Source organism: Anser anser, assembly GCF_964211835.1.
Source record: "Anser anser genome assembly, chromosome: 1".
NCBI lineage: Eukaryota > Metazoa > Chordata > Aves > Anseriformes > Anatidae > Anser > Anser anser.
In genome coordinates, this window is record NC_139720.1 from 21,640,791 (window position 1) to 21,665,036 (window position 24,246).

A 24,246-nucleotide genomic window follows, 5' to 3' on the forward strand; every position below is an offset into this window, starting at 1 on the left:
TGTACACTCTAAATGGTGTATTTCTATTGTTAGTTTGGTTGTTTTGAAGACTGTAGGCTTCATTTTTTCTGTCTAGATTATAATTGTTACCTGCCCTAAAAGTGCTCATAACATAATCTAGAAATGTAATGTATTAGTAGTAAATCTAGGTATCGGCTTTTTTTTTTACTCCTGGTGCTTTCAAAGATGCTTTTGTTGTGTGTAAAGGACTAAGGCCTTCATCAGTAAACTTTTTTTTTCTTGCAACAGATATGTAATGAAGACGTTACTCTTAAATTTAATGCAGATTTTGAACAGGCTTACAACTTGGAACCCATGGATGTGGAATTTGTTCACTGCAGGTATTTTATAGACTTCCAAAAAGCTCCGTTTCATGATTCCCCTAGTAAAGCAACTTGAAAATACATGAGACTGTTAGTTGGTAGTTTGGATAGATACAGGAAGGGCACAATTAAGAACTCAAGTGCCGATTCTTTCACTTCTTTCCAACTATATTCCTTGATGAGACTGTAGTGGTAGTCACTACCTACAAAGCAGAGACACAAGACAAGAATGTTTCAACATGTAAATAATTGTTGCAATGCCAGGCAGTGGAATAGTTATTGGGGTGGTATGCGATTTTTATGTTCGTTTTTTTTGTTGTTCTTGGGTTTTTGGTTGCATGGGTTTCTGTTGAGTGGGTGGTTGTTTTTTTGTTTGTTTTTTTAAGAAAAATACACCAATATGGCTGCAAGACCATTCATAAACCTTGACTTTTGCTTTATTTGTGGCATATTAGCTGTATATAGCTGCTTAATCTTCTGTTAAAGATCGGTTTTACCAAAAACTTACTTTAAAGACTATCTGAATTAGGAGTGCAAGGTAATCTTTGTCTCACCGAAGGGCGAGAGAATATATGTATCAGTGCTGCTCATAGCATATCTGTTGATTAACATTTCTGCAGTGTATTTTTCAGTAAATACACTAGAGTACTTGTGTAAAAACTCACACTTTTATAAGCAGTGATGCACAGAAAAACTACTGGATGCCTTGTAGGGTGTATGCTTTTGCAGCTTACAGAATGTCGGAATTTTACTCTAATCCACTGCTGATCTGCTGTTCTAACAACAGGATTACTAGCAGACGGTGCCAGTTGGCGGTTGAACAAGCTACCTGTCTGGGTGAAAAAGGTATATTTCAGTTTAATAAAAAAAAAAAAAGACTTAAGCTGTCTGGAGGGGTTTGGTTGTGAGGAGTCTCATGTTTTATATTGCTTTCACATCAGGGCATACTGAGAAAAATGCATTATAATAATGTTCTTACAGTTTCCTGTAATTACTTTATAAAAAAAACTAGAGGAGTTGTTGGACATCACAGGGGACATGAGTGGAAACTTAAACTTCTGTCAACAGTTTGAACCAATGAGAACTGTTTAAATCATGCTGTGGTAACAATAATATGTGAACTGGCAGTTTTACATTGCATCAGAGCTAAATAAAAAGCACAGATACCCTGTTTTTTATGGTAGAGTAGAACAATTCATATGAACTTCACATGGATCTTTCCCAGTTCTGTGATAGGTTTTGTAAATCAATTTTGAACACTTTGAGCGAGCTGGTATCAGTAGAATGTGTGAAGTGCTTATGTGGCTTTCAAATTCCTTTCTTTCTTCTCCAAACTTGAAGTTTTATTTCCAGAACGGCTTCTCTTACGGTCACCACAAGCTATCAAGACCCAAAATATTACTGAGTACTGTGGTGTTGATGATGGCCTTGAACAATATTCCCAGCAAGAGAGTGAGGTAAATATTCTGTAAATGTTTATTAAAATGCTTAACGGCATTCATATTGGTAACAGATAAGTACTGTACAGCTGTTGTTAGAAATCAGAGAATCAGTCGTATTCTGCTGCTTCTGAAAGCCGATGTAGCTTGTCTTCAAAAAGGGCCAGAAGGAGGACCCAGGCAATTACAGGGCAGTCAGCCTCACCTCCATCCCTGGAAAGGTGGTGGAACAGCTCATCCTGGAGTCATCTCTGACCATGTGGAGGATAAGAAGGTGATCAGGAGTAGTCAGCATGGATTCACCAAGGGGAAGTCATGCTTAACCAATGTGATAGCCTTCTATCTATTTAGAGGACATGGAGCTCCTGGAGTGAGCCCAGTGGAGGGCTATGAAGATGATTTGGGGAATGGAACATTCCTCATATGAGGGGAAGCTAAGAGAGCTGGGCCTGTTTAGCTTGGGGAGAGAGGGCTTGAGAGGGGATGAGATCAATGTGCATAATGATATGAAGAGAGGTTGTCTGGAGGATGGAGCCGGTGTCTTTGAAGTGTCACCCGGTGACAGGACAAGAGGCAATGGGCACAAACTGAAGAACAGGAGGTTCCGGCTGAATTTGAGGGGGCATTTCTTTACTTTAAGGTGACAGAGCACTGGAACAGGTTGCACAGAAAGGTTGTGGGGTCTCTTACTCAGGAGATACTCAAAACCTGCCTGGATGCCATCCTGTGCAATATGTACTAGGTGACCCTGCTTGGCAGTGGGGTTGGACTATATGATCTCCAGAGGTCCCTTCCAACCTCAACCATTCTGTAATTCTGTGCTTTCTGATGACAGAAGGTCATTTGATACCTGGAGAGAGATTTTTGTAACAACTGATGCTGTTAAGCTAACCCTCCCATCTAGAATGAGAAGTGCTAGTAACAACATGTATGATTATAATTTGAATTGTCAGATTTGCATTAAACTGGTTTTAATAGCAACTTCTTAATAGATGTGTGAAGTCTTCTCACTGTGGCAGGAAACATTTTATGATAAGATAATCATCCTGGCCTGAGGAAATTTACCTGTGCTTTTTAGCTGCTAGTTAAATTACAGGAAGAAATTATAATATCTTTCTTAAAAGGAGCTTAAGAATGTTACCTAGTCATTTTTACTGTTTGAAGCAGAACTGTCACCAATACCAGATCAAGTCAGCTTTGGGGTAGGGGTTCATTTGTTTTTGTCCAGAGGTTCCAGAACCTCTGGGTAACCTGTTCCAGTGTCTCAGAACCTTTCCACTCATTTTTTTCCCCATTCCCAGTATCAATTTTTCTACCCACAACTTGTGGTTGTAACCCATTGTTTATATAGTATGCTACTACAAAGAACTGTTTGTCTTTTTTTTTCCAAGTCTTATTTAAGCCCTTATGGGCATTAGATTCCTGTTTACCTCCTCCAAATTAAACTTAAAAAAAAAAAAAAGCTAAGTTCTTTCAGTTCTTAAGAACAGGCTGTTGGTTTGTATACATCTAGCAGTAACCCAGGATCCTGGAAGGGGCCTGGGGATTACTACTCAGACGGTGGGTTCACAGCCTGTCGTGGTTTGTGCAGTTTTTCAGTCCCAGGTACAGAGCTTTCCACCTCTTACTGATTTTGAGTTTTTTATTGGTCTAACTGCAAAGTTTCTCGTCCCTCTGAACTGGAGGTGAGCCATCAGGCATTTCAGATATGAATCCCAATTTTGTTTGCTATTTTATTGAGGGTGTACTCGGTCTCATCATAGTTCTCAAAGATGCTAAATAATATTGGCCCCAACAACAACCCTGGGGTTCCTAGCTTGTGGCGTGTTCACAAGTGTGAGTATCAAGCGATTGATTAATGCAATTTGAACCCAGTAATTCCGCCAATTTTCAGCTCATTTAACAGTCTCTTCATCTAGGTAATGTCCTTGGACTAATAAGAATGCTGTGATAAATAGATCATTTTGAAAGCCTTACTGAAGTCAGGAGTATTACAATAACTGCTTTCTTCTGTCCACCTAAGTCCCTTCATTAGAGAAGGAAATTGAGTTGGCCACCTGTTAAGAAAGCTCTGTCCCTTGTTACAGCTGCGTGAACCATTCCTGGTCACCCTTTTTTCGAAATGTATGAATCCAAAAGGATATGCTCTGTGATCGGTTCAGGGACTGGACAGAGGCTGATGAGCTGTAGTTCTCATGATTTTATTGTCCATCTTAAATTGGAGCAATGTTAGCTTCATCCTGCTGTCAGGGACATTGCTAATTTTTTGTGGGAATGACAAGTTGGTTTTTGGGGGGAGGGTGGGGGGTGGTTTGTTTGTTTTTCCATTTAGTAGGTAGCAGCATCCACAACTGTATCACTGTGGTGAGTCACAGCCACTCTATGAATGTGGGTGCATCTAGTGTCTCAAAGTAGTTCATAGCATGGTGCGCTTACATTACTTTTCCCCCTCATTCCCAAACTGCTCAAGGGCGTTCTTTCCTATAACATCCATCAGTAAGTTGTCTTCTCTCATCCATCTCTGGACGGTCTCTTCCACACAACAGTTGCAGAGTCTGTTCTTGTTACTCCCTTCCTGCCACACTTAAACATCAGCTGGGCTTTGATTCTCCAGATTTTGTCCAGCTTTCCAAGCAGTGTTTTTATATTTTTGCCTGTCCTAGTTTAACCTTCCAGTTCGCATTTTATGAATTCATCAAGAAGCTACAAGTTTAGCTAAGCAGACCTTCTGTTGAAATTCGAGATGATCTTGTGCAGCAGGATGGTTTGTTTAAGATGTCTCAATAAACAGTTTTTAGATCTCCTGGGTACCTTTTCTCCCCATGTCCGCTTCCCAGAGGACTTCATTCAGTGATTCGTTAAACAACCTGGAGTCTGCTCTAGATTGTCCAAAGTTCTGACTGCTCTTACCTTTTTAGCCTTCTTTGAGATCTTGAGGCAGTTACCTTGCAGTATCTGCACTAGAGGCAGATCTGTGGAAGCATGCTTTTTTCATGTATGTGAGCAGCAAGTCTAGCAGAGACTTACTCCTGGTCAGTGCCTCTGCCATTTATGTCAGGAAGCTGTCACCCGCTCACTAGTAATTCTGGAAATCTCCTGGGTGAATTGCAATAGGTATGTGAATGATAGAAATCTCCAGTGAGCAGCACAACTTGTGATCAGGAGCCTAATGCGAGTTGTTTGTGGGAAGTCCATGCACATTGTCCCATTCCTGGCAGGGAGTTGTTAGGCCATCAAACAATATCATTGGTGTTCCATCCCCCTGTGGTGACAGCTCAGGCACGCCTCTGGTTTTGCAATGAATAATGTGCAGCCATGGAGCTCCTGCACGTAAACACAGAGCCATACTGATAAGAGCTGCAGCACAGCTAGTTATTGCAAGGTGCCTGTTCTGCTGGGTTCCTGCTGTTTAACTATAGAGGGGTGGCAGAGAACATCACTTGGACCCCTCATCTTACCCCAGAGATCCCTGTATGATCCCCTGAAGTATTCAAGTCGCTAGTACCCTTGGATAAGCAGCAGAGCAAGTAATCAGAAGGACTGCATAAGCCTTGCAGTATTTCCATGGCATCATGGCTCTGGGGAAGCAGCAAAAATTCCAGGATAATATGGCTAGAAAACAAGTACCTCTGTCCTTTACAGGAAGTAATCAATGCCAACGCTCATCAGTTCACTTGATTGGGATGAGTATTACTAAGAGAATTGTAACATCTGGTCCAGAGTGCTGTTAATGCCATGTTCACTACAGTTTCCTCCCGTGCTGCAGTCTGAAATTATCTTGCCAAAACGCATGGAATGTGAACGTTAGCTCTTGTTGAAGGAAGCTAGTTAACCATGACTTCACAATCCATATGTGAGCGTGCAAAGTATTTCTGCAATATATGTTTAATTTTAACATAAACTCAAACTTCTAGAAACCTTAGTTTTAAGGTGGAAACTCCTTGGATCTTTTCCTCTCATACTCTTCCTTTCTTCACAGATAGTCTGTTTAATGGGGAAAAAAACATAGCAACTTCAAAAATATTGGTGAAGATAATTGGCTGTTACTGTAAGATTATAAATGCATTTACCTTGACTTTATGATTTCAGGTCAAAAAACCGCAGAACAGACGGACAAAATGTATGGCATCCAGGCAGATGAACATACCAGATGTGGTGACAGTTACTGCACAAACAAGCCAATTTGGTATGCTTTATTACTTTCTTTATTAAAGAATAACAGTTCAGCATTGCAATCACTTCAGCCAAATCAGGGCTGAGTATGGTGGCGCCTTTCAGATGCCCTCGTGCTCTTTTAAGGAGAAGCGGTACTAGCAGGAATTTTTGTTGGAGTCCTTCTGTGGAGTATTTAAACATCTTCAGCTCAACAAGCATCCAGTGATATTTTGTACTCAATAAATTATTCCAAGTCATCTACTGGAAAATGTTCACTCATGTTCCAAGTTTCCGGTTTGTAACTGGATTGCTGGGATAGCTACTTTGGAAAAAATGATACAGATTTTTAAAAGGTTTCAGAAAGTACATATCATTCCTTTGCTTATCTGAGAGGCATCACTTCAGCAATTAAGTATGCTGATGTTTAAATAGGGTGATTTTATCACGTTGTAGCAATAGGATACCTAAATTGTGGAGTAGGTTGCCTAGATTGTGCTTCTGTTAATGTGTTAATAAGATTCTGTTGTGGAAGCTAGGGCTGGACTGCATGAGGGGGGGAAAATTACAGTTGTCATACGACTTCACCACTGGTCATCAAGTACTAGTATTATCCCTGAAAAATTACCGAAATTTTGCTGCCCGAGGACAAAAAAAGGAAAGTGAACTTGATGTCAAAATTATTGGATAGAGTTTTTACAGGTTGTTACAGTAGGTAATGATAATCCTTTTCTGTCCTTCAATTTTATGAAAGATCTAGTACAATTCTGAAATATAAACATCTTATTTTCTCTGTGCTGTTCTAGGAAATAAGAGTTTGAGGGGGGGAGTTCATTAGTTGTTACCACATAAAACGAAGAAAAAATTTTAAAACATAACATGAATTGGAGTTGCTTTAACCTGTGTATGCTAAAAATATTTACGTTCATGTTTAATATATGCTTATCTTGATCATAGTTGATGAAACTGTGGCAATTAAGCAGAGAGCTGGTGAATTTTTCAATCCTACGTTGAATGAGCAACAGAAACTGGCAGTGAAAAGGATAGTGAGTGGTGAATGTCGTCCAACGCCTTACATTCTCTTTGGACCACCAGGAACTGGAAAAACAGTAACGGTAGTCGAAGCTATTTTACAGGTAGTGGTAGATGACAATTGGGTCATATCTGATCATTTCAGTGTTAGAACACTTAGAGTAATTCTGTAAGTACCATCACATTTTTTTCCCAAACAAGAATTCATGAAATGCTCTTCTAAGCAATTTTGCTGAGCTATGCAAAATAATGAAAGATTTTGATAGGAATCTTACAGAATTCCTGAATGACTTACTTTCAAGTCTTCCTATTTTTATATCTTTAAAGCTTTTGTGAATAATACCTAACTCACGATTCCAGTACTGCATAATGCATTCCTGAAGCACAGGTATACATCAGTATGATAACCACGAAATACTTCTGCTGTTGGTACGCTTAGGTTATGAATGTTAAGACTAGTGTTCTTGAACTGCAGGAGTGTGGATGAGTATAATGTGTGTTCAAAACCCATCTGGATTCTGTATTCAGTGGCATAACATGAGCACATTTTAGCTATTGCTGCATCTCCAAATTAACCTTACTTTATGTCCATCTTCTTGAACGTAGATACATTATACTTTACCAGACAGCCGAATCTTGGTTTGTGCTCCATCAAATGCTGCAACAGATCTGATCTGCTTGAGGCTGCATCAAAGCAATCTGTTAAAACCAGGAGCTATGGTCCGAATCAATGCTAGCTGCAGATCACTAGAGGTAAGCATTACAGATAACTACCAGTTATTATTTCACATCTAATATTTTATCTTAAACTACTGATTTATTAATGTTACTGTCAAAGTTTGGTAGGCTAGTTAGGCTTGGTGGTTAGGATCCAAAGTAATAACCAATCTAGCCCTTCCAGAAGATGAACTGGAAAATATGTATATGAAATACAGCTTAAAATTTTGATCCCTAAGATGAAGGAAATGCAAATACATTGCTTAAGCACATTCATGAAGAAATCATTTCAGTTATGGGTCTAAATCTAAACGTTTTGTTTGGCTTCCAACATAGTTTTCAGTGCTTTTTATTCAAATGAAAACATCGAGTAGCAGATTTGTTTTACAAAATACCTTTTTGTTTCTGCAGCAAATTGATGACATAGTGAAACTTTACTGCAAAGATGGCGAAGATATTTGGAAAGCATCTTGGTTCAGGATCATAATTACCACTTGTAGCAGTGCAGGAATGTTTTATCAAACAGGAGTAAGGTACTGTACTATAGACAGGAGTATTGCTGAGATAGCTGGAAATTGCAAAATCTCAATCCTTACCCTCTGAGATACCCTCTATATTGTAACTTCAGCTGTTTTAATACAGTTCATTGCATGTACCTCTGTTCTTAAGAGGTTTGCCAGGAAGACAACTTGTTTTTAGTAATGTTTCAGCTGAGACTTTCTCCACACACAGTGAGTTTAAGAAATATCTTGAATAAAATTAAGAAGTCTTGACACAGTGGTTTCTCCACCACTAGCAGTTGGAGCCTTAGAAATTATATTGCTTCTTACAGTCATGTTGGCTTAAAAGTATTGTAGGAGTTCACACTAAAAATTGTATTTTACTTAGTAAAGGTGACCTGATGAGAAAACTAGCTGTAAACAACCTCCATATAAAGTGCTATTAAGCAAAATCACAGGAAACTTTAACTTTTTTAAAGAACGCTTTAAGCGTCTAACTGTCTTAAGAGTTGTTTGGTGGAAACAGGGCCTAGTGATTGTCTTTGCGTAAACCAAGTGCATTATTCTAATTAAATAGCTGAGGGAATTTGAGAACAATGATTTTTTTCCAAGTATCTTAGCCTTGCCCTAACTAATACTTTAAGATAAGCAGTGGTTGTGTATATGATAGTACGGAAGAGAAATCACAGATGAGGAATCAGTTACTGAGTTGTTTCTTCTACCTTCTGTGTTTTGAAATATTTTAACCTTTGCTGTATATGTGGAGGGAGGTTCCTGGTGCACATGACAAGGAAGCTTACGGAGCTGCAGAGGTCAACCACAGGGTGGCAGAATGAACTAATCTGAAAAAAAGCCCTCTTTTGAGTTCATGTTATTTAATTCTAGGCTTGGACACTTCACACATGTGATTTTGGATGAAGCTGGGCAAGCATGTGAACCAGAGAGCCTGATTCCTATCGGGTTGATTTCAGAAGCTAATGGACAGGTAATTCTCTTAGCATCATCTTCTGAAAGGAAGAACAAGTTTTTTGCTTGCTGTTTTTATTGTTGTGAATGTTGTAGAATGCAAGCTGCCATTTTTTCATACTTCTGTCCTGGGCCTAAGCCTGTGCAAACAAATTAGAAGTCTGTGAGGAAAGCAGAGTACTTGACATAAATTCATCTTACAATTCTGAAGTGTGCATGTTACTGAAACTACGTTTTCTAATAACTGTTATAATACAAGGTGGTTTTTTATCTGTATATACAGATAGTTCTTGTTGGAGATCCAAAGCAGTTAGGACCTGTAATAAAATCAAAAATTGCATTGGCATTTGGATTAAATTTGTCCTTGCTGGAACGACTGGTATCAAGGGATATGTATCTGAGAGATGAGGATGCCTTCAGTGCCTGTGGATCATATAATCCTTTGTTGGTGAGTAAAACTAAGTTATTTTAGTTTATTTCTTCTAAAGAAGGAGAAACTCTAGTTGCTGATGTTTCCTTGCCATCTTTCTTTACTCCTTAATGCTTAGTGTTAACTCGAACAGTTGTTTTTCTAGGAAGACTTGATTATTCTGAATAAATATTCAGAATATCAAGGATGTTCAGCCTTCTAACCTCCTAAAGCCCTTTTTGGCTTGAAAACAGACCAACCCTTCAGAGTTGGTCAAATGTAGCACACATAGCATAATTCCAAATAACAGCTTAAAATTTCCTTCCATCTCCATTGTCCAAACTTACCATAAATTCACAACGTAATTCTCCACAAATGGACAAGTTTGAACAACTTACTTCAGGAAGGGGGAAAAAAGAAACGTCCTGTTTCCTTACCACTTCTTCCTCTGAAGGATAGCTTTGGATATTTGTCATACAAGCATAAGAAAACAGTGTTTACAGGGGAGCTGGGAATAACTGAATGTTCCATGGCATAGAGAAATACTTAAACTATTCCCTTCAACTCTGAGCTGGAACTGTGTCTAGCAGCCCAGTACATGAACTGGTGTATCAAAAGCAAATTGCCGTTAGTGAAATGTTTTTAGGACAGTTGGTGAACACGTTTTAGTGAGCATAAGCACATTCCACAATCAGGATCTGGCAACCTGTTGATATATCCTTGACCAGAGTAGCTCCTTAATGTCATTCCAAAGTACGGATTTGAATCGAAGAGCCTCATAAGTAGATTTTTTTAATGATCAGAACCATTACTTCTTACTCGACATTTGTTGAGTAAACACTTTAAATTTAAACAAGGTAAGCTCAGTCTTGCTTCGTGGTCTTCTGTAGCTCTGAAGGTTGAAAGGTAGAGAATGAAAAGCTGGGGACAAGGGCACTATTTGGGGCAGTAAGTTCTTGAACGTGGACAGCTCTACACATGCATGTTGAACATGTCTTCCCTACATGGGGTACTAAAAACATCCTTTTTTGCTAGACTCTGTGTCCGTTTGATTAGTACAGAAGCAGTTCAGAATGTCGTTACAGTTTCCTAATGCTCTTCTATGGTAAAGTACCTAAAGTCCATTTCAAGTGGCAGAGGTAGCATGGCTAGTTAAGCAAGCACAAATGTTTCAGTGGCTTTAAGTTCTTGTCAGCCTGAAATACAGGGCTAAAATGTAAACTTAATTTACTAAGATGCCTTCTCATTCTTGTGGTACTGTACTTTGAAAAATTAAAACCAAAGGTGATGTGATAATTGTGTGGCCAGAGGAGGAAGCCTGATGGCAGACCTAAGTTGCTGGGGGGGACAGGGAGTGGGTGATGTTTAGCTCTAGCTAAATCACAATTACAGATCACAATCACAGTTTTTTCCCTTTAATGCAGTTCTTTGGCAGCTTTAGAAAAGCTAAACACTACAGGATGGCAACATAGGAGCTGCAGCAGACTTCGAAGCTTGATGAATAGTTGCCTGTTTCAGTTAAAACTTTTTTTTTCTTGTCGCTGCAGATCACAAAGCTCATAAAGAACTACAGGTCGCATTCTGCGTTGCTTGCTTTACCATCTAAACTGTTTTATCATAAAGAGCTGGAAGTTTGTGCAGACACTTCAGTAGTAACGTCTTTGTTGCATTGGGAGAAATTGCCCAGGAAGGGGTTTCCGTTAATTTTTCATGGAGTCAGGGTACGTAAAATGTTCATGTAGTCAGGTATAAACAAAGGGGCCTCATAGAAGTTGTCTGATGTTGTAGACAGCAAGTTTTATTCTTTAGAATTAATTTCAGAAAGGGTATGAAAATAACCTTTTGTAAGAAGTGTGGCTTCTTGTTTTTGAAACAACTACTTCTTCAGTACTTAGTTGGTTTTTGAAAAAACCACTGAAGTCAAATGTTTGCAAAGAACTTGAGCAGCTGCAGATTGAAGTATATTGTGGCGACACTTTAATACAAAAAATTAAGTTGGCAAATTAAGCAGCACGGAGCTGCAGGCAGCTCCGTTAGATTTAGATTGCTTCTGATACGAGTTTGCTGCATTAGAATGAATACGATCCCCTACAACTGGAAGATCATTAAAGATTAAGTAGTGGGGGGGTGGGGAATAGAATGTCAGGAAGGGAAGTTTTCTGTGGTCTTCCAAGAATTAGTGAAATAGCAAGTGGTATATCCACTGTTTGGAGCTGCTTTTTGAACTACTTGCAGAGTTCTGCCTTGCAGAAAAGCAGATCAGCAGCTTGCTAACACCTGTCAGTCTGAGTTGAGATTTGCATCCTTTGTCACATAGAAATCACTGTCATCATATAAATAATCTAGCTTTAAAAAAAAAAAAGTTGTGATGCTTTTTCATTCATTGGAAGGGGTTTAGAGCAAAGTAGAGAATTTGTATATAACACTACATCACACTTTTTTTTTTGCATTTAGGATGTTTGAGACTAATCTGTTAAATACATAGTCATATCTGCACATGGTCTTCATCTGCTCACTTTGCTTCCCCTAATCCAGGGCAACGAAACACGCGAAGGTCACAGCCCCTCGTGGTTTAATCCAACTGAAGCAGTTCAAGTGATGCAGTACTGTTGCCACCTGGCTAAAAACGAAAGCACTGCAGTGTCCGTGACTGATATTGGAGTGATCACACCGTATCGTAAACAGGTATAATTAGTGTTTAAAAACTTCAGAGTTAGTGTATTTCATGTTGTGGTTTTGCATTGTTGTGGTTTGTTAGAGCAGGAAGGCCTGTATCAGAATGTCACTGTGTGTCATTACATAGTGTGTTATCAATCATTAATGATGTTTCCATTGAACTGTAAACCTAGATAGCACTAATGGCATTCTGTTTTGCTTAGTTTTATAAATCAGGAAATGATACGGAGAGATCTGCTTGTAGTTTTGGGAATCAAAGCAGGTACTTCAGTTGCTGGGAGTAGAGAGCAAGTCAAGAATTTAATATGTAACAGCTGGAACAGGTATCTGATATCCTCACTTACTGTCCACGCTGAGGAGCAGAACAAAACGGAAATGTAGCAAGTAGTTGGCATGTCACTTTGTTGTGACTTCGAGGAAACTACGGGAATTGGGACTTAGCAGTCCAGCAGTCAGACTCGAAGCTTGTACTGCTCTTTGAACCCATACAGAATGTCAGGTGGCAACTTCAAATTCAGTACTTTATTTTTTAAAACTGTTTATGGTCAAGTCTGGTGAGTATATGTCTGCTTTAATTTTTAAAATAAGAATAAATATTTTATTTCCAGAGGATGCTCTGGATAGGTTGTGCTCAGTTTTTTCTTGATGTGCACATCTCAATCTTTGTGGACATGCATGCGAGGGCTGGGGGGAACACTGTAAGGCATGTGGAAAAGACCAGCCCTGTTTTGAAGAACTCTGACTTGCAAATTAGAGTTATCTGTGCTGATTCCTCTGTTGAAGCATATGCACCCACCTGTATTTACAGTTACTGTGTATTTTTCAAATACTTACATACGGTATTGATGTGGCTGAGCCTCTTGTATTAAAAGCTGTGAAGTGTTTTAGGGAGTATGATTGTGTCCTTCATCTGCCTGTGGTGCAAGGCATACTAATAACGTCTGCTTCAGGAAAGTCACTTTGTCTTGCAAGAATGCTGATGTGAAAATAATGACTGTAACCCTTGGCTTAGCCATGGTTCATTTTTCACTATATTTGGAGCACTTCAGCTGTAGCCTCCAAGCAGCTTTTTGCTGGTGATGATACGCTTATCCCAAACATATCAGCATTGCGGAGGGCAAGACTGCCTTGTACCCTCTAGAAGAGAGCAAGCACCTATGGTCACACCTCGCCTCTGCTTTTCACTCTGCATGGTACAGCTGGCAAGTAGAGGGGGAATCTCTGCATGGTCTTCTGGAGGGGTGGGGGAAGCTGCTTGCCCTACCACACCTGTTTTAAGTCTTGGTTTTGGATATGTTCCACACTGCAAGAAGGATTCCTATGGATAAACTCCTAAGATCTAAGTTGTTATCATTAAAATCTGGGTTTATCAAAAAACTGTCAATTTCTGTACACGTGACGGAAGTATTTCACCTGCTGAGTCATGTAAGAAGTGTTAGACCTCTCAGAAAAAAGCTGCTGTTTCATTTTTAAATTTCACTAGTGGTTGATGGCTAACCTTGTGGGCATTCCCTACAACCTGTCTGTGTTAAGTTACTTATTTTTGTGTCATATATTTTGGCTTTGAAGTAATCCACTCAAATGTGAAAATAAATTTCTTCAAATTTTTTTGTAGGTGGAAAAAATCAGATTTCTCCTGAGAAGCATTGATTTGTCAGATGTTAAAGTTGGCACGGTGGAAGAGTTTCAAGGGCAGGAGCACATGGTTACCATCCTATCAACGGTATGTATATTTGCACTGGTCCTGTGTAGAATATTTGTATGTTCTTAATTCTCTGGCTCCTTTGACGTGGGGCTTAGGGAGGGAAGGGGAGGAGGAAGCTATATTTATCGGTAGTCTGTTGCAGTGTTTGGGAAAAGTGCTTATTTTAAGCACATGTGAAAAAGGTGGCGTCTGGGCTTTAGAAGTAAACTTTAAACCTTTTTGGATGTTCACACTGAGTTTGTTCTAGAGTTTCATGCAGATTATGTACCTTCAGTTAAGTGTGCTTAGAGAGGATGGAAACTGGAAGCATTATTAATATTAGAGGAGTGAGTGAATCACAGTGATTGATTACCACACTCCAGTCAACAGCCTGAAAACTGTCTGCAGCAGCTGAGACACCAGGCCTCAGAAGACTGAGGAGGAGCTCCACTCACCAGTGTTTACCACCCCCCTTTGTTTTTGGTTAGGTGCAGGTGTGGGCCAGTTCCTGCCCTCTAAATGCTAGATGTTACTCCAGTGCATTTGCACACATCTCTGGTATGTGGATTCACATGAAAACCCCATATGGAGAAAAAATACTGCAACTTCTTTGTCCTTTGTCTCCTCAGGCATGGAATTGTTGGATGGGGCTCTTGATAGCGGAGTTTTTCTTGGTGCTTGTAAGGAGAATTTAGTGTGGAGTCAAGAAGTATAAGCAGTCAGCTGATCAATCCTGAGGTGTTTTGCAGATGTCTTTGTACAGGAATGTGTGATACTGATCCTTTATGTTCTGAGCTAACATCCAAGTATGCTCTGGTGAATATATTGTACGTACAGCCTGAGCTGCTGGCCAGGAGTAAAAAGCTGTGCTGAGTCAGCAGAGAAGGTGGGTGGGAAACCTGAGAGAAAAGCTAACCTGACACTGAACATCACAGTGATAGCAGTTTGGTGTATGTGATGGTGTTCTGGGGTTTTAGACTTCTTTCTGGTGGACATTTTGGGCCCACGTGGACCTTTAAAGACCTTTATTTCTACAGTGTGAAGCTGGTTTCAGAATGCAAACAAAATCTGTATGCTTGCTTTCGGTCCAAATGGTAGGATGTTTTTGGTGCAGTAAGTCTCAAAGTAAAAGGTGTGTGTCTGGAATGTGGAGTTCTTGAGGCGTTTGTGACCTGGGATCCTTTAGAACTGTTTAAGAACGTGCACTATTACAGAATGAGCCCCTTTGAGTCTGGGTAATGGCACAGAGGACAGGCTGGTCAAAGGAGGCAGTGCAGACCAGGAATGTGTGGCTGAAGATAGGACTGGTACTGGACTACTTTTAACAGCACTGCATAGGATTTCTGAGAGAGAGGAGGACAAAATAGCTATTAAAACAACCAGCTCTGGAAAACTGGATGACTGGGGAGGAAAAGGAGGGAAGAAATTGGTTTGGGTGAGGGGTTGTCTTGTGGCTTGGAGGAGGTATTTGGGGGATTTGCTTGCTTGTTTTTTTTTTCCTAAGGGCAGCAGAAGCATGCTTCTCTCCATGCTTTATCATGTCGTGGCTTTTCAGTCCAGCATTGTAACTATCTTAAAATAGTTGTAGGTACACACTGTGCTCCTATTTATACAAACTCATTATTGGTGATGGAAAATTATTTTATCAAATATGAGTTCAAATATTGATTGAAATAAAGGTGAAAACTTGATGAGAAATCATTATAAAGCACATTAGTTGCTTCAGTGGCATTTTCCTCTAGGCTATGGCAAAGTTTACTGATGAAACACTCTGAAATATCATTGAACTGTAGGACTTAGAAAATCACTAACTACCATTTCTTCTACTGAAAAGACAAAATTGGTGTTTTTCAGGATGTAATGTTAGTATTTTGTTTCAAATTACAGTGGATATTCCTGATACTAAAATAAAGCTAATATGCCACTTTTCTGAAATTGCTGAAGTTGTGTTAGTGGGCTATTGGAGAAGAGCTCTTCTCTGGAAAAATCCATTGTGGGAAATGTAGTTATGAAGCTAGCTTGTGTATTGCTCACACCGACCTGTGGTTTGCTGCGGTGAGCAAATCATATATTGAAGTTACGCTATGGCTAGGAAAGTTGGTTTCTCATTATTCCAATTCTGAAACTAACCATAATTAATTTCTAGGTGCGATCTCATGAAGGCGTATTTATGGAAGATAAATACTATTTGGGCTTTCTCTCTAACCCAAAGCGATTTAATGTAGCAATTACTAGAGCAAAAGCTTTGCTGATTGTTGTGGGAAATCCTCATGTTCTTGTGAAGGTAAGTTTGTTTGTTATCTTTGATTTGCATGTGGTATTTGCCGTGATAAGATAAACGACAATTGTAAATGACTAATCTATGGGGTTATTTGATGTTAGAGAACATCTTTTATGTTCATAGTTGGTATGCTGTCCTCAGTCTGCATTTGGGATTACCTGAACTCCAGAGGTTCCTGTAAGGGTGGACAGTTCAGGCCCCTGTGCAGTAGACTCCCAAGCACAAAGAGAACTTTATTGCTGATCTGTGCAGGCAAATCCTATCTGCTTTTTCTGTCTAGCAGAGGTCAGAACCTCAATGCCAAAGTTCTCCAGCAGCATGTAAGTCCAATGAGAATGTTCTAAATGTTGTTACTGCAGCTGGACTCCTTCACAAAACGCAGTTACTGCCATCTTTAAATGGAGAGAGGAAGCATTCTCCATTCAACTGATTGCTCCCAATTGATACAACAGCCTGCCAGGGAAGTGTCTGAACTCAACGCATGGTCCTTCCATAGAAAGAAGATGGGCTTTTCTTAATACCTGATAAGATAGAAGGAAAAGAGTATTCCAGAAACAAACTAAATAGAAAGCTTAGTCTCCCCACACCTACATGCAATAAATGTAACTTAGTGCAGCTCTCAGTATCTTCCTCCGATGTTATTCCACACCTGCACTGTTTGCATCGCTCTGTTTCTGGAAGAGGTCCAGTTAAATCTCCTGCATTCATGTGCTATGCTAATTTGTTTGAAAATTCATTACACACAGTAGCATGATTTATATTAAACATTAATCTTTTCTTGTAGGATCCCTGTTTTTGTGCGCTGCTGGAGTACAGCTTAATGAACAAGGCTTATGTAGGTTGTGACCTGCCTTCTGAGCTGGAACTCCTGCACCAGTGAGTGTTGCTTTAAAAATACCATAAATTGCTCTATACCGTTTGAAAGATGACATATAAAAACCTCTGCTACAATATATTAAGATCTGATTTTTGCATTCTTAAGTACTGTAAACATAATAACATGTAACCGTATTTTCCCTCACTCCATAAGAAAAGTCTGAGCATTAAGTACAGGGTGTTGCTGACTTTAGTATTTTGCATACCCCCAAATGATGCATGATGTATTTAGGGAACATAAGGGGAGCTGGGGTGGGAATGTGGTTCTGCAGGGGAAAGTATTTATGGTGGCTCTAATATAGTCAAGGAAATTTGTTTGAAAGATTGATCTAAACAGGTATTACATCTTGCTAGAAGGGACGTTCTAGAAGAAAATTTTTATTAAAATTGTTATTTATGTAAAGGTAGTCAAAATTCATTTCTCTTATTTCCTTTAATTGACAGATGTGAGTGATTTTTCCAGTGTTGAAGATGCATTCAGTCCTCTTCTGATTTTGAAGCTAAGAATGCTTAACAGAAATCCATTTCTGAGCGAATCCAACACCTTTTGGCCTCAGGGAAAGGCACATGTTCTGGAATTCTTTGAAGTTTATCCAAGAGACACTTGTAATACTTCTAAAGAAGTAAAAAAGTTGACATTTAACAGTATAAAAGAGTGGTAATTAGTCTGCTTTTTTTTTGGAAAAAAGTGTATAGCTTTATGCTTCTGTTCAGAAGTGTATGCAAGTCCTGCAAGCTTCAGAAGATACTGAATAATTATGTTAATTTTTTCTTATTCTGTAACTTTTTTGAGAAGCTCATTGTTCTCAGACTTCTGTAATGCCTTCTGAGACTGGTCTGTCCCACGAACATATGTCTTGTAATCTCGTTACAGGAGCGTTACAGTAATATATCTGCACTGTGAACTGGAATGATGCATGAATCATTCCAGTTGGCTGATGTTGAGTACCTTAAGCCAAGCAGGCTGAAAAGCCCTACTTTCTGGTCTAAAGACTCTGTATGTACTTGAGTTCATACAGGGTTCTCTTATTTCTTTACTGCAGTCCAGCTGTCTGGTGTATGTCAGAATGCCTCAGATGATGGATTTAAAAAGGAGAAGGTGGGGCGAAAACTGCTTGGCGTTTCTGCAAATGCATGGTAGAATAAAAAGTTGTATTTTACTTCAACGAAATGAAAAATAACTGATGGGCTGGCTGATGGCTTAGCAGTACTCTTGCAATCACCTTAATTGTGTGCTGTGCTGTTCCCTTGAACTGAATATTCTGCTCTTGTTGTCCTCTAAGTCTCACCGTACAGCACTGTAGAAGTAGTCATGAAGCAGTATGTGCACTTACGATGCACCAGGTCTTACAACCACTACTCAGCCCTACTGCTGCTTACACCTACTGTCAAGTGTGCTCATGCTCTCCTTGAAGAAGAGATTTATTAATTCCTTGCTTTAATAAGAAGTGATAGAGGCCAGAGTGGTGCCACCATTTCTTGAGGATTAAGATGGAGGTGCATTGAGTCAGAGAGCACAGGAACACCTTGGCATTTTTCCCTCCTTGCCCTGTATTAGATACTGATGGTTTACAAAAAGCAAGAGGTAGTCTGTAAAGCAAACAGTTCATGAGCTGTTTAAGATAAATAGTTAAGAGTTTTAAAATCTGTCAAAAGACCAGTCAAGACATTGCATAAATCCCAGAGGTTTTCTTAACAGAATTGAAGCATGTAGTATTCAACTGTGTACTCACCAGGTTGTTCTGGTTTTCTCAGTATGTTTCAAAAAGTAATGAAGGTTTGAGAAGTATGTTCTGTTGTAGCTGTTGCAGCCTTACTAGTAGTCCAGAGCTAAACTCTGTGCTGTGGCAAGGAGTTCCCGCAGTGGGTTTCTTTCTTTTTGGAAGAGATACCTTAACCTGTAAGTGGCTGCATTTAGACCTCAAGTAAGAGAAAAAGCATGCTCTTTAATAGCATTTTAGAATATGAAGGCTTCATCAGTCACAGTCCTTCGTATTGCTCATTCTAGTCTTCTGTTGTTTTCAACCTTTTAAAGTTGTAGTTTAATGGAATTTCTGTCATCGATCTGTTCAGAGTGATGCAGGTCAGGTCAGGCCAAACCATTGGCGTAGGAGTTGCTGGGCAAATAATTCTGCTCCTGCTAGTTCCATATTTTGTCAGAACAGAAATTTGCTTTATCTAATAAAAGTCACATCCCTAACAATTACATAGCAACATATTGAAGGTCAGGCTGCGGGCCTCCAGCATCAGCCAAATTATTTGAGCCTGCCAGCTCAAGCAGTCCAAGATACACGTGTGTGCCTGGGTGCTACCTGGTGCTGCGCTGAAGAGGCTGCACAAGCAGGTGGGTGTATTTTAACAAATAATGGGGGGTTGGAGCCCTGTTAATTTTTTCTTGCTCTTCATTCTCTTGAAAAGTGGACAGTTTGTACCTGAATGAGGAAAAAATAAATAAAATCAGGTTGTACTTGCAGCCTGTATTCTACACCTCCTGTGATTTTTTTTTCCATTCCCAGTAAGGACGTTAGATCAATGGGGCAAGAAATAGAGTATGCACCAGCTGCACCTGCTGTACACTGTCTTCTGGAACCTTGATTTTATAATGTTGTGAAAGCTTAACGCACTCTTCTTTAAATAAAATAGCTTTAAGTTGTCAGGGGACATTGGGCTGCATATTTTGGAGTTCAGATACCAGAAAAATAAGTATTCTGCATCTTAATAAGAAACAGACTCTTTAAAAAAAAAAATGCAGCATTCATTCACAGAATTAGAAACAATTCATTTGTCTCTGTTTTATCAGGCTGATTATTTAAACAATTGGCTCGTTTTGTAATGGTAAGGAACATGCAATAAGGCTGCAAGCTTGGGGGGGGGGGGGGAGATGTCTTCCAGCATATGGTGAATAATGGGAGTATGGAATAATCCTTTTAAATGTCTTACATTTGCTTACAGCTTTAGGCGGTTTTACATCTCAATACTTCTTTAAAGATATAACGGTACCCTAAAGATATATCGGTACCAGTTTCTTGAGAAATGCTCTGTAAGGGTAAAAGGAAGCACTTCCACTGCTGTGTCTCACTGGAGTGCAGTAAGTAAGGATGTGATGTGCTGTAGAAGGAACAGAAGGCAAACTGCAGACCATGGAACAGACGACTGTCTATAAATAGAGGACAAAGTGCTGTTGAAATGTTCATTTTGGAAAGGCTTGGAATTTGACCAAAAGGCACAAACGAACAGAATAGTTCTTCTAAGAAATAATAATGTCGAGGAAGAAGAACTTAAGAACCAGGAGAGACTAGAGTTAAGGAAATAATACAGTCAACAAATGGTAAGCAGAGAAAATAGGAAAAAAAATACACCCCACAAATAGTCTCTTTTTCTAAACTTTACAGGGTTAGCTCTGATTTTCTTCATATATAACTTCTCCTCTTGTCTATCTGGAAGGTGGAGGCGACAGGGAAGTGCTAGAACTGAGCAGAAGATTCTTACCTGGTATCTGCACAGCTGCAGCTGAATGGCTGAGAGCTGTGTTTTGACTAGATCGTCCAGGCTACCTTTCTAGCTAATGGAGAGAAATAAGGTGGTTTACTGCATCCTAACATGTGTCTGGAATATGTGAATGAATCCCCCGAAGGTGCCTGTCTCCCTGCACTGACTGGAGAGGGAGGCTAGAAGCTGGGATGAGCTGAGTTCTGGACAACTGAAGATAAGTGAGCAAAAACCTGCCTCAGGTGCCCATCTTCTTTCCCTAGAAGCACAGGAGGCAGTTCTTTTCCTAGAAGTTAATGGAAAGAATCACAGACTGGTTTGGGTTGGAAGGACCCTAAAGATCATCCAGTTCCAACCCCCTGCCGTAGGCAGGGATGCCACCCACTAGGTCAGGTTGCCCAAGGCCTCATCCAGCCTGGCCTTGAACACCTCCAGGGATGGGGCATCTACAGCTTCTCTGGGCAGCCTGTGCCAGTGCCTCACCACAGAGTGAAGAATTTCCTTCTAATGTCTAATCTAAATCTCCCCTCTTTTAGTTTAAAACCATTCTCTTTGTCCTCTCACTATTGGCCTATGTAAAAAAGTATAAAGAGATAAAAGTGTTTGGAAGAATTAAAACATGGGAATTTCATGGTTTGTGCTCGTGCTGAAGAAGTAGAGCTTGCTGCTGTAGAGGCAGACCTGTTTACCTCTCTGTGGAGCACAGCAGCACAAAATTAAACGCTTCAGCACACTTTTTAGTACAGCGATGCTTAGCAGAAGCGTGTATTTTTGTAAGAAATCAGAGTGTTCCCAACAACACACCAGAGGAGAAACAAAACAGTACCAGTGTGTGGCCGCTGCTGCGGTGGGGCTGGGGCAGAGCAGCCCCTCTACACAGCCCTGCAGTGAGGTTGGGGGAAACGTGAAAGTATGCACGCGGACAGCTCCTGGCCGTGGGCTGAAAATATCTTGGGAAGTCTTGTGGTGGTTTCTGTTCTGCTGCTAGCAGGCGTACCCTGGGGTACCAGGGAGAACAGGATAGTGGGGACAGAAGGGTAGTGACAATTTCCCTTTTGGCTTCCCTTAAATTAATGTGCAAACAGCACAGATGGGATAAATGAGGCAGAAGAAGAAATCCAGCATACATTTCCTGTAGAGCTACTAAACAAAAACATTCTTTATGGAGTAGGACAGTGACCAAAAGGCATTTTAACCTCTGTCATAATTCCTGTTCTGGGCAGAATTTGAGGTTGTGCTGGAGCTGCCTGGTTTAACACTTGATGTTTGTCAGATGTGGCGATTTATAACTAAAGATCCAAGGAGAAAGCATGACTGAATTGCTGAGAGGTTAGTAAACGGAGACCAAACGACTTTCTTAAACTGCTCATTAGTTTTACTTAAGCCAGCAGTGATTTTTAAAAGCAATTTGCTTGCCATACTCTTCATTCAGATTCCTTCATCTATTATAATACTATTAAGCTTTTGTCAGAAGTGCGGTGTACTAGGTAGCACTAACTAGATAACAAGTTTTCCCACATACATTCCAGCTGAATGTTGCTGTCTTATTTGCACTGAAAACGGTAACTGTGATATTATGCTTCTGCACTTCAGGATGTTCTGAAGTTGTCTTTAAAATGAGGGTGTGCTTATCAATGTATGTGGCTGTATGGCAGTACCCTGTACATTAACCTCACTTCTGTGTGAAGTCAGTGCTGCCACCACTGAAAAATCTAGTAAGAGAAAACCTAAAGTGATTTTTTTATGACATTGTAGAAATATACATGGGAAGAAACATTGCAAACGAGCAGAATTAACTTTTATAGGATTTATTAATAGTAGAAATAAAAATAAATTTGTTACAGATAGGTAATTGCTGTCATTAGTAAATTCCTGTGTAATCTTTGTCCAGACTATATGCAGATTTGCCTGGGATCAAAGTCAGTAAGATTTGGTCTGGAATCAGAAGTCAGTCTCTGTTGTCCTGCTTATAGAGATACCCTGAAATAAAATGAATTAGTGTTTCTCCAGCAAGAAAAGAATTTTTAACAGCTCAAGAGACTTTTCCCTTCTGTTTGTCATTTTTACCTCCTCGTGTTCATACGGCTGTGTATAGCACGGGTTTGCCTTTAGTCGTAACGTGCTGAGGAGGAACTAACGTGAACCGAATGAGCATTGGCCCTGCTTACGCTGTCACTGAAGATGTGTGGTAAGCAGGCTGGGGTCAGTGGTCTGAACTGCACATTAAAGAGATTTCAAACACATCCTTGTTCCTTGTATAAATGATTCCTCGGGTGTTTTAAGAATAAATTATTCAAAGAACTAGCTAAAGTTCAAATCTTACTTCACATGGTAGGTATGTTTTTAAACTCTCATGAAGATGATGAAGTGCTTTAAAAGTACATTCTCCTGTCTTCTGTTAGTCCCCGATGCGCCAAGCTTATCATCATTTCCTACCGAGTAAAGCTGTGCCTGTGATCATGGAGTAGCTGTGTTCCAAAATGCCTGTTTCAGGAATTCCTTGGGTTCCTACTGCAAAAGGGATTTGCCACTTCCACATTTTCATAATGTGAGTTTTCAGTTGGATTTGGTGCTGGAAAGCCTAGCAAGCCATGCCTTCCTTGCAGCCCCCAGGTCTGAGGAAGCAGCTATCTGGACTCAGAAAAAAAGCCCAAATATAAATTGTCAACACGGCTTTGGCTGAAGGATAGAACACCACTCCAAAGATCATCCAGTGTAACCTGAGGATAGGGCCCAGGAACAAAGAAGTAAATTCATTCATGTGAGCAATGCTGTTGAAATTCAGGCCTAGATGGGGCTGAGCACTCCGTGCCCAGAATCAACATCATTTATTCCTGTGAGTAACCTCACTGACTTGATGGACTTTTTGAAAATGCTTTGGAAAGCAAAGGGCGATGGTGGAACTTACTTATTTCAAAAGTTTCTTATCTCCTTTTTGTGCCGTATGCTAGGGATGTATGCAGAAACCTTGACAATGCTTGAGGAAGATGTTGACTCAGTATCTTGTGTCCAAATGTAAAGGTAGATAACTAATGGTGTATTGAAAGTATGAGTAAGCCCTCAGACTCCATGCAGTTGGTCCTGTGGGTTATTGCTTTATATAATTCACTTTTCAAGACTGGGAACTGCAGAACTGGTTAAGAATATGAGAAATAAAATAATCCCAGTTTCCAGTTAGAGTTTATCCCAGACAAAGAGTTAGAAATCTTGGGATTTCAGGGTCTGTGTGCTGCTTGCATGTGTTTTTGCTAAGCATTTTTGATGCTCTGAAAAATGTTTTGAAAAACTGCTTTATGCAGTGCAGATACAAGCTTGTGTAAGGACATCATCCAGTCTCCACAGACAGCAAAAGGAGTCCCACTATAGGTTTTGGATAGAGAAGTAATAAAATTTAAAAGCACAATTAAAGTTTTCAGGAAGTGGATTGCCATTACATCAGCAAAAATTTGCAGGCATTGAGGCTGAAAACCTTTAAACGATGACATTTTGTCAGGTACTCGTGTAACCTCTCCCTTTTTCTTGATCAGAACATCACAGATTAAATGTGAGATTTGTAACAGCTGCCTGCGTGCCTTGCGGTAGACGTGTGCAGCTGAACAATCCGGTAGGGCCTGAGCGGTCGGGTGCTCCAGACGAAGGAGGCAGGTACCTCGGCAATTTTTCCACCTCACCGACAACATCTGCGCCGGCAGGGCCTGGGCA

The 24,246-nt window shown here is 40.0% G+C and overlaps 1 protein-coding gene across 5 annotated transcripts in view; it reads left to right on the forward strand.

Moving 5' to 3' along the window:
* The window catches only part of MOV10L1 (Mov10 like RNA helicase 1), a 40,258-nt gene extending 20,520 nt beyond the window's left edge, over positions 1-19,738 (forward strand). The window contains exons 13-27 of one of the 5 annotated variants that reach the window (XM_083809272.1): positions 250-341; positions 1,111-1,169; positions 1,665-1,780; positions 5,852-5,948; positions 6,872-7,029; positions 7,553-7,699; positions 8,075-8,196; positions 9,049-9,148; positions 9,413-9,577; positions 11,086-11,259; positions 12,074-12,223; positions 13,830-13,937; positions 16,045-16,182; positions 16,964-17,055; positions 17,500-19,737. In XM_083809272.1, coding sequence (XP_083665398.1) covers positions 250-341; positions 1,111-1,169; positions 1,665-1,780; positions 5,852-5,948; positions 6,872-7,029; positions 7,553-7,699; positions 8,075-8,196; positions 9,049-9,148; positions 9,413-9,577; positions 11,086-11,259; positions 12,074-12,223; positions 13,830-13,937; positions 16,045-16,182; positions 16,964-17,055; positions 17,500-17,509 — 1,728 coding nt within the window. In that variant the 3' untranslated portion in view covers positions 17,510-19,737. Of the gene's footprint in view, positions 1-249; positions 342-1,110; positions 1,170-1,664; positions 1,781-5,851; positions 5,949-6,871; positions 7,051-7,552; positions 7,700-8,074; positions 8,197-9,048; positions 9,149-9,412; positions 9,578-11,085; positions 11,260-12,073; positions 12,224-13,829; positions 13,938-16,044; positions 16,183-16,963; positions 17,056-17,499 lie in introns of all 5 variants that reach the window. The other 4 variants (XM_083809270.1, XM_083809271.1, XM_083809273.1 and 1 more) reach the window with 4 other exon arrangements.
* The last annotated feature ends 4,508 nt before the right edge of the window (positions 19,739-24,246 follow it).